Source organism: Microcaecilia unicolor, chromosome 4 (assembly GCF_901765095.1).
Source record: "Microcaecilia unicolor chromosome 4, aMicUni1.1, whole genome shotgun sequence".
Lineage (NCBI taxonomy): Eukaryota > Metazoa > Chordata > Amphibia > Gymnophiona > Siphonopidae > Microcaecilia > Microcaecilia unicolor.
Window position 1 is genome coordinate 216,606,020 of NC_044034.1, and position 15,092 is coordinate 216,621,111.

A 15,092-nucleotide genomic window follows, 5' to 3' on the forward strand; every position below is an offset into this window, starting at 1 on the left:
GAAGCCGTGGATGTTGTCCATACACCAAGAAGAAAGGAGAGTGCCCAGAGGCAGAATGGTCACTGTGGTTGTAGGCAAACTCAGCCCACGGAAGCAGGGAGGCCCAGTTATCTTGCCGCTTATTGACAAAGGCCCGCAAGAACCCCTTCAATGTTTGGTTAATCCGTTCGACCATCCCATTGGTCTGGGGATGGTAGGCCGGCGAGAAGTGGGTCGCAACCCCCAGAGCCGCACACAAGGCTCTCCAGAATCGTGAAGTAAATTGGGTTCCACGATCGCTGATGATTCTGGTGGGCAGCCCATGAAGCCGGAAGATGTGCTGAATGAACTGTTGGGCTAAGGATGCCGCCGATGGAAGCCCCGGCAGGGGAACGAAATGCGCCATCCGGGAGAAACGGTCAACCACGACCCAGATCACGGTGTGTCCCTGGGAGCTGGGAAGATCGGTGATGAAATCCATCGACAACTCCCTCCAGGGAGCTGTCGGCACAGGCAACGGTTGCAGGTCTCCCACGGGGTGCCCGATTACTGACTTCGTCCGGGCGCAGACAGGGCAAGTCGTGACAAACTGAAGGATATCTCGCCTCATCTGAGGCCACCTGTACTGTCGAGAAATTAAACGGAGGGTCTTTCGGTACCCAAAATGTCCGGCCCACACAGAGGAATGTCCCCACTGCATTACTCTTCCCCGATCCGAGGGAGGTACCAGCTTCTTCACCGGGACGACCCCCCCCCCCCCCCCCCCCCGAGGCCGCACTAAGGCAGTTAGGGTCCAACATAGGATGAATCTCTTCAATCTCCTCCGGAACCTCAAAGGCAGGGGTATTTTGGGCTGCAGCCCGGAATACCAGTTGAAAATGAAACCTTGCAAAGAATAATGACCAACGAGCCTGTCGAGGATTGAGTCGTTGGGCTTCTTGTAGATACAAAAGATTCTTGTGATCAGTGATCACCGTAAACCGGTGCTCGGCCCCCTCCAGCAAATGTCTCCATTCTTGCAGGGCCAATTTCAATGCTAGACGTTCTCTATCCCCCACCGTATAATTGCGTTCCGCTGGGGAGAATTTACGGGAGAAAAAGGAGCAGGGTTGACGTCGGCCCTTGGCGTTAACTTGAGAGAGGACAGCTCCTGCGCCCAAGGCGGAAGCGTCCACCTCCACGATAAATGGTTTATCAGGATCCGGGGCCAACAGGATAGAGGCAGAGTCAAAAGCCTCCTTTACTTGACGGAATGCGGCTTGCGCCTCTGGTGGCCAGTCCCGGACATTCGCATGTTTCTTAGTGAGCGCAGTCAACGGAGCTGTCAGTTGCGAATAATGAGGAATAAACTGACGATAGTAATTCGCAAATCCCAGGAACCGTTGTAGCGCTTTCAGTCCCAGCGGTTGAGGCCACTCCCGGATAGCGCGGAGTTTATCGGGATCCATCTGCAACCCCCCAGGTAACAGAATGAGTCCCAAAAAGGGCAGAGACCGCTGATGAAATGAGCATTTACTGAGTTTGGCAAACAACCGGTATTGCCGTAGACGCTGCAGCACGGTACGAACATGGCTCACATGCTCCGTGGAATCCCTGGAGAAAATCAAGATGTCATCCAGGTAGACAATCACTGTGGAATTCAACAAGTCCTGGAGCGCGAAGTTGATGAATCTTTGGAACACTGCAGGGGCGTTGCATAGGCCAAAGGGCATCACTCGATATTCAAAATGTCCCTCATGAGTATTAAAGGCGGTCTTCCACTCGTCCCCCTCCCGGATACGGATCAAGTTGTAGGCCCCCCGCAGGTCCAACTTGGTGAAAATCTGGGCTCCCTGCAACCGGTCAAAGAGCTCTGGAATGAGAGGTAAGGGGTACCGATCCTTCACCGTGATGGCATTTAAACCCCGATAATCAACACAGGGCCTCGAGGAGCCATCCTTCTTGGTCACAAAAAAGAATCCAGCCCCGGCAGGGGACATAGAGGGACGGATGAACCCCTTCTGGAGATTCTCCCGGATATAGACTTGCATCACCTTGGATTCTTCTCGGGACAAGGTATAAAGACGGCCCCGGGGTGGCATGGTATCCGCCATCAACCTAATAATACAATCAAAGAATCGATGAGGCGGTAGGACATCCGCTTCCACGGGACTAAATACATCCGCAAAGTCCCGATATTCCACCGGCAGTGTGGCTGGATAAGCTAGCGCAGTTCCGGGGGTAACCGCCATCGCGGGACAACTAAATTTTCGGCCCTTCAAACAGGCTTCCAGACAGGCGTTATCCCAAGACCGGATCTTCCCCCCGGTCCAGTCTATTACGGGGGTATGGCGCCGTAGCCAGGGCAATCCCAGCACCACCGGATGAATGGTACGGGATAATACAAAAAATTGAACCTCCTCTCGGTGATCCTCCCCTACCTGAAGTTCCACAAAGGGGGTTATCTCCGTGATCGGCTGAGGTAATGTAGTACCTTGAATGGATGTTACTTGCAGCGCAGGTCGATGGGGTAGCGTAGGCCAACCCATCTGTTGCAGAAGTTCGTGACATATGAAGTTTCCCCCAGCTCCGGAGTCCACAAGAGCCCGGGTCTGGATCATAGTCTCGTGCCACCGCAGCATTACCGGCAGGGCTACCAGTGGATCTGGTAGGGGAGCGGAGTGCCCCAAGACCCCTCCCCTCAGGGCGCCTTGGGGGAAGCGTTTCCCGCTCGTGCGGGGCAAAAACGGAAAAAGTGTCCGGCCTCGCCACAATACAGACACAGCCCGCCCCGCAGGCGTTCTCTCCTCTCCGAGGGAGCCAATCGTTGACGGCCGATCACCATCGGTTCCTCACAATTCTCCTTAGGATCCCGGGTGCCACGGCGGGGGGACAGTCCCTTGCCAGTCTGGGACGCACCCCTCGACCACCTCTGCCGATCCGCCCGGGCTCTAGCTCTCTCTTGGAACCGGGTATCCACCCGAATACAGAGCGAGATCAGGGCGTCCAGCTGCCCCGGGACCTCCCGTCCCGCCAACTCGTCCTTGATTCGCTCTTGCAGTCCTTCCAGGAAGATTGCTGATAGGGACTCTTGATTCCAACGCAGTTCGGTTGCCAGGGTCCGAAAGCGAATGGCATAATCGGCCACAGTCCCCTCGCCCTGTTGAATCCGCAGTAGTTCAGACGCCACGGAGAACGGCCTGCCTGGGAGGTCGAACACCATGCGGAACATGGTTTCATATAAGAAATATCTATGGAGCCACAAAAAATATGATAATGCAAATATAATTAGAAAAGGCATTCAGAAATACTGAATATCTCTCTAGATATCATGTTTAAAAGGCATGCCAAATACAGAATCAGAGAGTAACAAACTACTTAATATATTCTGGTCACTGATTAGCAAGGTCATCATATCAGAATATGTGTAAAATGAGATATGAAGACTCTTATGACATATGAAAAACCTTAATTCATGGATTTATGAGAGGTTCCTTTCTCAGGGTTAATGATGGGGACAAGTACTGCTAAACATGGATGGTTTACTTTAGATAGAAAGGATTAAGATTTATTGATGAAGTGAAGAGTTTTAGGTTTGAAGATGTATTATATAAAGGTAAATGTATTTTTGAGTATAAGTTTCTATGATCGTTTAAATTATGAACAGAAAATTGTGATTGTAAAGCTGGAATTTTATTTCTAAACTGAGAATTATTGTATCTGCTTTGAACTTCTACAGGTTAAGGGCTCCTTTTACAAAGCAGCACTACCACGGGAACTGAATGGGCTTCTTTGCATTCAGTGCCCCACTAATCAGTAGCATCGCTTTGTAAAAGGAGCCCTAAAGCAAGTTACATATACCATATTAAATTAAATTTAAATTTTATGGTTAAATATTTTTTTATTCCATCATCAACAACCAATATACAAGATAGCGATTACTCAGTTAGTACAATAGTACGAAGATGGACAAATGATGACCAAAAGATCAGCTTTCTGTTTCATTCCCCCAACATCACCCCAAACATACACCAACCTGTCCTCCCCTATGCAAAGAGTGTGCTAAAATACATATCAAAGAATATTACAAGTCCTGGTCATGGTCACTCAACAGTTCCCCAAACCCATGTGCTCCCAACCACTAAGAAGAGCAGCTCCACCAAAAGCCTTCAGTTATGAAACATCCATTTAAGACTACTGGACGGACTCTCAGTAGCAAGGTCGCCAAACAGGAACCCCAAATCTTCAAACATCTATTCTTCACAGCCCATCCTCTAAGTATTGCGGTCATCTTCTCCATCTGAAGCAGCTCAAATATCTGATTGCGCCATTGAGCCACAGTGGGTGGGGCTGCATCAATCCATTCTAACAATATACAATGTTTCACCATCAAACAGGCTTTACACAAGAAGAGTACTAAAAATGCCATGTCCTCCACTATGCCATCCATCAAATTCAGGAGAGATCTATGGGGAAGCACCAGGCAATGACGACCACACATAGTACTCAAATGGGCCCAGAAAGTCATCCAAAAGGTCTGTATAAATTTTAAAATGCCATTTAGACTATAATTTGAGTATATCCCAGGCTTTCAAGTTACATATCCTGGGAAGACCAGAAAAATATCCTAATTTCCACATCAGATGTATAAAGTTAAAGTGCTTCCCTTCCCTAGCTCTGCTTCTACTCAATACCTCAACTATGGTATTAATGCAATGAAAATGAGTAAAAATGTGCATTAAATTCTACTGCACGTTTTCTTCATTCACATATATAAAAAGAATGTTAATTCCAATGCAACTCTCTCATTAAAAAAGCACACTGCTATAAAGTAGAGGGAAAACAACTGAGTGAACACAAAATAAATTGTAAAAACAAGCATAACGCAGAGAAGGGTGGAAAAAAAAAACAGGTTAAAGTTTCTTCCTTCTATCGAACTGCTATGTTGTTCCTTGCTGGCTCCCAAATATGGTCAGAAGAAACCTCTGCTGTGTTTTCTGGAACTCTGCTTCCCTTGGTTTTTGAACACACTTCTTAGAGAATAAATGCCTGCCTCACACAGGGCCATTCTATTAGTTCAAGTAAGCAGGGCTAACCCTTAAGCAAGGGTAATAGAAGTGACATTTGCAGAGGGCCCGGCACTCCTAGGGACCCCACTCTTAACCGAGTCAGTACCTCTGTTTCCCTTCCCTCCGACCCTGGGTCCAGCATCTCACCCCTCAATAAGAGCCCCCTTCCCAGTTCTGGCATTTCCCCCTCTCTGATAGTCCCCCCTGTTCTAGCATCTCCCCTTCTCCCCATTCTAGCATCTCCCCCTCATTCTGACTCCCCCTTCCCCCATTCTAGCATCTCCCCCCTCTTTCTGACTCCCCCTTCCCCCATTCTAGCATCTCCCCCTCTTTCTGACTCCCCCTTCCCCCATTCTAGCATCCCCCCCCTCTTTCTGACTCCCCCTTCCCCCATTCTAGCATCTCCCCCCTCTTTCTAACTCCCCCTCCTCAAGTCGTACCTTAAAACAGTATCTCTCCCTGAATCTACAACTTGCCAGTGGCAGCAGCAATTCGTCTGTACTGCTGGGGGCCAGTCCCAGAACCTTCCATCTGTGATGTCCTGCCCCTCAGAAATAACTTCCTGTTTCCACAGAGGCAATATGCCACAGACGGAAGGGTCAGAGACTGGCCCCCAGCTGAACAGGCGAATTGCTGCTGCTGTGGGCAAGCTGTAGACTCACGGAGAGACACCATTTAATGTACAACGTGGGGGGGGGGGGGCAGGAGTATTAGAGAGAGCAGGAAATGCTGGAATGTGGGTTGGGGGTTGGTTCAGAGAAAGGGTCAGATATCAGACTATGGTAATGGTTCATTTGAAATCTTATGTTGGGGGAGGACCCACCTAACTTGCCCAAACAGGGCCCTGCAATTGCTAAGGCTGGCCCTGCAGGTAAACTCTTTACCTAGGCACTGAAAGATTTTGGTTTTGAGAGAAGACATAGTTGAAATCTTGGTGTTTTTTTGCAATTGCTGATTGCTGTGTCTTTCTTCCTTATGTGCTACCTTCCGGTTTCTAACTTTGTTAGTGACTGAATCAGGTCAGGAAAGAGACCTCAGGGTGATAGTGTTTGAGAATCTCTAGGTGATGAAAGAATATGATGAGGTGGTGGCCAAGTCCTGACTGCAGTGAGAGGGGCACAACCAATGGAAAAAAGAAGGTGATAATACTCCTGTACAAGCAGTTTCAGAGACCGCTTTTAGAGTACTGTATTCAGCTTTGGAGTCCTCATCTTCCCAATAACTTAAGACTCTAAGTCATTCAGATAAAAGTGACCAAAATGGTTTGTACCATATGACGTATCAGAAGAGACTTGAAGATCTGAAAATGTGTATCCTGGAGGAGAGGGGGGACAGGGAGATATGATACAGACATTTAGATTCTTAAAAGATATTAAAGAATAAAATAACCTTCTCCAAAAACAGAACTAGAGGACATAAAATGAAATGGCAAGGACGGAAAATTAAAAGCAGCATCAGATAACAGTTTTTTCATGGAGAAAGTGGTGAATGCCTGAATAGTTTTCCACAGGAAGTGATGGGGTCAAAAATAATGACAGAATGCAAAAAGACATGGGATAAACACAGAGTTTCCCTGCATAACATGAAGATGGAAGAAAAATATTGAGCATTTTCACTCACAGTAAAACTGAAATAACTTCCATAATTTTCAAGAACAATAATAATTTTTTAAAGAGACAAGGGTAGGGGTAGACTATACTGGGTGTCAGTTTCAACCCTAAAGACATGGAGGTGGGGAGGAGTTAACCTACACAGAATCACAGGTACAACCCTGGTTGCTTTTCTGTGCAGACTGGATGGCCTTGCTGGTCTGTCATTTACTACGTTAGTTGTTTGGAATCATTTGTTAGTCTGTCCTGGTCAGTCAGTCTTTGCATTGTGCATTTTTGCATTTCAGTTCCGGAGAGCGCAGAGCAGGTGTTCAGGATGAAAGAATCTTTTATGGCCTCCTTCTATTCTCTGTGTCTCATGCCTACAATGATTCATGGTTGCTTGCCATTTACATAAAGTCCTCTAGCTTTTTGATCCTCTTCACCTGTTTCTCCCTTCACCTTACCTTAGCCTTCTTCTTCAAACTCAATCTGCAGTACCAATCTTTGCTCTCCCCCTTTCCCTCCCTTTGAACATCAACAAGTCAAAAGACATTCTGTATACAACAGAAGAAACTGGTACCCTGTGGACATTTCTGTAGTATTTCTCATAGACATTAACAAAGACTGAGTTTGTATGGAAGGTATGGAAGGTATCAGGACAGAAGGATCTGTGCTAGGATAGAAAATGTCCCTTCTCATAGTTCTATGGCCAGAAATTAATAGCAACACCTCTAAGGTTCTCATATACACCAATGACCCATTAGGGCAATGGTATTTATCATCAACAGCCTTTAAGAACCATCAATGGGTTAGTTTTTGGGACATCCCTCATAAATACACATGAGATAGATTTGCACACAGTAGGGGCGGTATGTATGCAACATTCATATGCATATTTACTGGGGATAACCTGAAAACCTGACCCATTTTTGGCCCAAGGCCTGGAAGTGAATACCACTGCAGTAGGGCAAGTACATTTACTTCAGGCTTGTTGTTAGTAACTAATTCCATTCCAAAGATTAGTCACTCCTGAATTATTTTGGAAGTAGTTAAAAACAGGTTAAATGTATGAATGGAGCCCCAAGTCTCCTCCAGGATTAAATATGAACATAAAAGGAAACTATACTACATTTTATACGAAACCCAGAACTGAATGCTGGTAACTAAGTTAGTAGCAGGCAGCCTTGTGGGTGAAAACAATATTATACTGATTACTATGTATTATGTTGCTCTGAATGTTCAGAGCTAGGAAGATTGCTTGTTTGGGGGTATGAACAGACAATAGAAAATCCTCCCCCCCCCCAAAAAAAAAAATTTTTTTTTGATATGATAATAATTTGTTCAGAGAAAGGAAGCCACTATTATGAAATCTAGTAATGGCTAGGAGGTGAAGCACTGTACTCACCCACAGCTGGTTTCTAACAAGCTGTCCCCAACCTGCAGCGATGCCATGCCAAAATCTGCTATCCGAATATTGTTCTTCTCATCCAGCAAAAGATTTTCTGGCTTTAAGTCCCTGTGACTGGAGAATGAGAAAAAGTGGGTTAAAATTAATTCACAATAATAATAATATACACATTGTATAGCCAGGGACCCCCAATATGTTTCCAAATATCCCAAAAAGAAATGTACTATTTAAAAAAATTACTATTATTGACAGATAAACTGCATGATCCCTGTTTTCAAAATGACATCATTCAGAAGAAGTGACCATTAAAGGCAGTTAGAGTAGAAGATAAAGTTGCACTTAAATTTTTGCGACAAAGTAAGGCATATGGCGCAAAAGGTTTGCTAAGGGGGTTTCCTAATAAAGGCTGGACTACTGTATTTTCAAAGGTCATACTAAGGACCCTGTTTACAAAGGTATGCTAGCGTTTTTAGAATGCTAAAAATTAGTGCATGCAAACATATAGATGCCCATAGGAATATTATGGGCATCTAAACAGCACGCGCTAATTTTTAGCTTGTACTAAAAATGCTAGTGTGCCTTTGTAAACAGGGCCCTAAATGTTTAAATAATTGCAAAGTATTTTGAAATTATTTAATGGGTCCCGTTTTTTTCCAGACACCATGTAGAATTTAGAGGAGGACCCTGATAAAGAGTAATAATGTAAGTTTTATCTGTGCTTTTATATAAACATTATTTTATATAATTTTATGGTATTTACCACATATTTACATTTGATTTAAGGACCTGGTAGCCAGTGGTGGTATATCAAATTGAATTTAACCCCCCCCCCCCCCCAATATATACTGTGGTATGATGTGGTATACTGTGAAGCATGGTATGTTAAGATGTCATCGTACAGTGAAATGCTATTGCACTGTCACATCTATGACAAGGGATTGCTCAGTGTTAATTTATTGATATGAATAAGGGGGGTTTCTCTATGGTAAAGCTTTACTATAGAAAACAAAAAAATTGGAAAATGACAGCAGATAAAAGGCCATATGACCCATCCAGTCTGCCCAACCATATCATCCACCATCTCTTCCTCCCCCTAAGAGATCCCACATGCCTGTCCCATGCTTTCTTGAATTCACATACAGTCCACATCTCCACCATATCCACTGGGAGCTCGTTCCACGCATCCACCATCCTTTCCATATAGAAGTATTTCTTAGATTACTTTTGAGCCTACCCCCCTTCAATTTCATCGTATGCCTTTGTTCCAGAGTTTCCTTTCAGTTCAGACACCTGACAGTAAGGTCTTAGTTAACCTTTGCTATGTACCAGACAGTAGTACAGAGTAGTTATAAATTTTACCCAAGAGTTTGGTAACTGTGCACCATAACTATAGCTTCTGGTTTTCATTGATTGTACTTTAGCCATCAACAGAGTCCGAGGGGAGCTCTGAGCTACAGGTATTGCTGACATTTTACAGCTGACATAATTGTAGCCACACAGCAGTGTTTGATTGTTACCACAAATGTTGGCAGCTAAAGGAAGCTGGCAGTGCTTGCAGTTTCTCTTGGGTTCTGCAAACTGCCAGATGAAAATCCTTGAATTACAGAAGCCATAAATATAAGGCAGTAGATCACCCCCCTTCCCTTTTCCCAGCTTGTCCTCACCTGTCAGGTCATTCCCCTTCTAGCAAGCTCTTCCTCCAGCTCATCCCTTCCAACACATCTTCCCCCACTTACACTCCCTCACTCCATTTTCCTTTTAAGTTCCATTCCCACTCTATCTGTCAATCTTCCCTTTATAGCCAATCCCTTTCAACAGCCATTTCTCATGTCCCTCCCTCTTCTGTTCACCTGACAATGGCATTTGTGGGTACTCTCTTCCCCGCTCTGGCATATTATGTTCCTGTGCCAGCCAGCTCTTTTCGTATGAGATGCATAGTGCTTGAACTCTTTCATTTTTCTTAAAATCTTGTGAGAACAGCACAGGATTTTGGGCACCATTCAGACACACTCTAGAAGCATTGTGTAGTGCAGAAAGTAGAAGCCACCAGCTCTTCTCCCCACAGACCTACAGTCTCAGATGCTGATGCTCAAACGTACAGTGCCATACTGGGACAGACTAAAGAACCATCAAGCCCAGCATTCTGTTTCCAACAGTGGCCAATCCAGGTCATAAGTACCTGGCAAGATCCCAAAACAGTACATTTTATGCTGCTTATCCTAGAAATAAGCAGTGGATTTTCCCCAAGTCATTTTAATAATGGCTTATGGACTTTTCTTTAAGAAAGCTATTCAAACTTTTTTTTTAAATCCGCTAAGCTTACTGCTTTTACTACATAATCTGGCTTCGAATTCCACAGTTTAATTAAGCACTGAGTAAAGAAATATTTTCTCCAATTCGTTTTAAGTTTACTACTTTGTAGCTGTATTGCATGCCCCCTAGTCCTAGTATTTGTGGCAAGAGTAAACAAGCATTTCACGTCTACCTGTTCCATTCCATTCATTATTTTCTAGACCTCTAGTCTGTAAAGAGGATTTAAAAGCATTCGGTTTTTAATTCGGGACTTTTGTGCACTGGGCTCTCACACAGTTACAATGCCTCCACCTCCTTCTGCTGGCTCACTGAACAGACTGTTTTGTTGCCATGTAGGTGGTGGCAGTGGTGTACCAAGGGGGGGGGGGGGGGCGGTCCGCCCCGGGTGCACGCTGCTGGGGGGTGCCGCAGCGCGCGCCTGTCGGCTGCGACTTCGAATCGCTACGCTAAATTCTCTCGTTCGCTGCAGCTCCCTCCCTCTGCCCCGGAACAGGTTACTTCCTGTTCCGGGGCAGAGGGAGGGAGCTGCAGCGAACGAGAGAATTTAGTGTAGCAATTCGAAATCGCAGCCGACAGGCGCGCGCCGCAGCACCCCCCCCTAGTGGCGTGCACCCGGGGGGGGGGGGTCATTTCGCTGGGGGGGGGGGCGCTGCACCCGGGGGGGGGGCGCATCAGTGATCCGCCCCGGGTGTCGTCAACGCTAGGAACGCCACTGGGTGGTGGGAAATTCTGTTCCCCAGGGAAATTCTGGGCAAATTGTGCCATCATGCAGTTGCACAGAGTTCTCCAGGGAGTAATATCATATAGTGGCACTACACCCACAGGGAGGCAAATTGTTTTGAAGTCCATTTCCACAGGTAACACATCATTTTTAATGGTTTATTAAGCATTTTTCCTTCAGGCACAGGACAGATCATTTTCTAAGACCGCTAAATGACCTCATAGCTAGATGGCAGCTCCAGAAGTTGGGAATTAAGACCAATGCCAGGCAGACTTCTATGATCTGGGTCCCATAAATGACAATGATATATCAGGATCAAGACTGGAGTGGGCTTTGACAACTCCAGGCAGATTTCTACGGTCTGTGCCTCAAAATTGGCAGGGAAAGATAGAGGAGGTTAAGTATGTTTAATCAAGAATTGGTACCTGTACAGTGTGCCAGATACTTCTCATCATCTTACTGGGCAGACTGGATGCTATGCAGATCTTTTTCTGCCGACATTTATTATTTTACTATGTTAGAGAATGAAAAGAAACCGAATGACAGTAGATAAAGATCACCAGGCCTAACTACCCTTGTCTATTTATTTCTGGCTTTACTTCTCCCAACTAGGATTCCTGTGTTTATTCCAGGCTGTCTTCAATTTTGTTACTTTTTTGATCCACCAGCACCAGGAGACTGTTTCATACATCTAGCACCCTTTCTATGATGAAATCTTTCCTTACGTTATTCCTGAATTTACCCTCTTTGAGCCTTATAACAACAACATGTTCAAAAATTTACTTGCCACTGAAAATGCTTACCTCTTCAGAATTATTTCTAACTTTCAGGTATTTGAATCTTATCATACCTCTCCTCCTTCCCCCCTCTCTGCTGGCTTGCTAGGGTATACAAAGGTGGTTGTATTTGAGGGGCTTTGTATCCTTATTTCCACTTGTATCTGCATTACAAAGCACTAACCAGACCAGTAGGACACTGGACAGGCCTCTTATGGTCTCAGATAATTTCTTCATTCACATGTCATAATTTAGGATATGATCCATGATTAACTGGGGTGTCCCAGTCCTGCTCTGCCAAAAGCTGAAGTCATTCCCTCCCTGAAGGTTCACTCCATAGTGCTCTGATCCTTAGAACAGTCCTGTGAGTTCTGATCAACTCTGACACGTAAATCACCTCCATAAAAATGCAAATTTCTCCTTATGATGTAGAGGGATTTGAATGGAATGCAGAACAAGAGTAAACTACCGTATATATGTTATCATAATTCCTTCTGCCAAAAGCACTTTCCCTAGAGGTTATCTCTGTTGTTCTATTCCAGAGCTCTGGCAAATAAAACTACCAATGTCATTTTTTTTTTTTTTTAAAGAATGAAAAAGAAACAGTACGAAGATTGTGCCATCGAGGGTCAGTATTAACTGAGGTGGAGAGGGAGGGGAAGTGAGGAAAGGTATCTTTGCAACTCTGCCCTGATGTGCAGCTTGTTTTTTTCCCATTGCAGAAACATGACTCTGCCGATACATTTCCATGTTAAACTTGAAGTACCCATCGCTTGCCCTCTCCTAGTTATTTCAGCAATATTTCTATTTATTTAGTTTGCTACATTTGATATTCATTTATTTATTTGTTACATTTATATCCCACATTTTCCCACCTGTTTGTAGGCTCAATGTGGCTTACATAGTACCGGAAAGGCATTACAGACTCTGGTGTAAACAAATACAAAGTGATGTTGTGGTAAGATAAAGTTCATGTGGCACACCCACACTAGGGAATCGTACAACGGAAGAGTTGTGTTATGTCCATTACGTTCTTTAGTTTTGTTGTGTTGCAAAGATCAGGCATTTATGTTGGATTGGTAGGGTATGCCTTTTTAAACAGGCTAGTTTTTAGTGTTTTACGGAAGTTTAGGTGGTTGTATGTCGTTTTCAAGGCTTTTGGTAATGCGTTCCACAGTTGTGTGCTTATGTAGGAAAAACTGGACGCGTAAGCTGATTTGTACTTGAGTCCTTTGCAGCTTGGGTAGTGCAGATTTAGGTACGTTCATGTTGATTCGGATGTGTTTCTAGTTGGTAGGTCGATCAAGTCTGTCACTTATCCCGGAGCTTCACCGTAGATTATTTTGTGAACCAGAGTGCAGATTTTGAAAGCAATGCGTTCTTTGATTGGGAGCCAGTGTAGTTTTTCGCGAAGGGGTTTTGCACTTTCAAATCGCGTTTTTCCGAAGATAAGCCTAGCTGCTGTGTTTTGAGTGGTCTGAAGTTTCTTTAAGGTTTGTTCTTTGCATCCCGCATAAATTCCATTGCAGTAGTCTACATGGCTTAGTACCACTGATTGTATCAGGTTGCGAAATGTTTCCCTCGGGAAGAATTGTCTCACGCGTTTGAGTTTCCACATTGAGTGGAACATTTTCTTTGTTGTGGATGTCACTTGGATCTCTAGTGTTAAGTTGTGGTCCATTGTAACGCCGAGGATATATCACAAGAGGGCCTAGTAAGCTATCCGTGCAGTTCAAATCACAATTAAAAAAAAAAGACATGACAAGAATGGAAAGAGAAGTGAGAGAGAAGGAATGGGGAGAAGGGAAGGTTAGAGTGTTGTGAAGGAGGCATTAGTCGGGGGAGTGACCAAAGGTCTCAGAAAAAAGATGGCTTTTGAACAGTTTTTAAATGTTCTTAAGGTGAAGAGGAAGCAAGTTACAAAGTTTGGGACCTAAAAAGCTGAATGCTGTTTTGCAGGAGCTAGCCAATTGGAGAGCTGAGGGACATGGAAGAGTGAGAAGATCAGATGAGGTCAAAATGATGGGAGTGGAGGAGTAACTTGACAGCAGTAGACTATATAAGCTATAAACATGTGAGGAAGTAGAGAGGAAGTCCTGCATAGAGGGAATCACAGTAGTCGAGGGGGGACATAACTAGTGCTAAGAGAAGATTGCAGATGAGGGAGGGGGGAAATAAGGACAAACAGAGCAAATACGGTACATGGCAAACAGCAGAATCAATTTGTGGTTTGAAAGTAAGTTTGGTGTCACATATAAAACCCATGATTTTGATTGAGTCTTTCAATGGGAAAGATCTATTGTCAACTAAAGGGCAGGGAAACAGTGAATTGTAGGAGTTAGGAAATATGATTTCACATTTGGATGTATTTAGAAAGAGAAGGTTATCTTTTAAACATTTGCAAATGTGGCTGAGGAAGTTATTCAGAGAAGCTGGCGATAAGGAGGGTTCGGGGACACGACAGAGGATTTGGATGCCAACAATATAACAATAGGGGGTGCAGCCCTGTTCTTGCATAATGGTCAACAGGGGAGCAAGAAAGATATTAAAAATGGCAGGTATGGAATTCTGGGAAACAACAGACTGAAGACGAAAGATGGGGATGGTAGATTGATTGCAAGAGAGTTGGAAAGTGCTTTCAGAAACATAGTTTGGAAAGCAGGAGGGAATGATTTATAGGTCAAATGCAGAGGAAAGGTTGATTCAAGAATTATGACATTGTGTTGTTCTGATGAGCAGAGAGAGTTGCAATGCTAGGAGTAGAGTTTTGGTGCTATGGTTGCAGCGGAAGCCTGCTTGAAGAGGGTGGAGGACATAGGTGTTTTCAGTGTACTGGTTGAGTTGGGAAAAGATAAGTTTTTCTAAGATTTTTGAGAAGGGGAGATTAGAGATGGGACGGAAGATAGAGGGAAGGGAAAGATGTAGGTGAAGTTTCTTAAGAAGATGGTGAATGATGGTGCAGAGCCTGCAGAGGGTAGTGTGAAAAAGATGAAGGAGGTCAAGGATCTAGAGAGGAGTAAGCAGTATTAAGTGAACTAATGGCCTGGAATAATGAGTGGGTAGTGGGGAGACTGAAAGAGGATTGCAGGCATTACCACATTGAAATCACAAATGAAGCTTCTAAAATAACTCAAAACAAAAGGGGGGTAGTATAACATAGTAGATTACAGCAGATAAACACCTGTACAGTCCATCCAGTCTGACCAACAAGGAACTCATAGCATGAGGTATGATACATAAGTATACTTGATCTTG

At 44.5% G+C, this 15,092-nt stretch overlaps 1 protein-coding gene across 1 annotated transcript in view; it reads right to left on the reverse strand.

The window, feature by feature from the left end:
* BRSK2 (BR serine/threonine kinase 2) overlaps positions 1-15,092 on the reverse strand; it is a 900,270-nt gene that overhangs the window by 193,545 nt on the left and 691,633 nt on the right. The window contains 1 exon segment of the mRNA XM_030202457.1: positions 8,025-8,141. Coding sequence (XP_030058317.1) covers positions 8,025-8,141 — 117 coding nt within the window.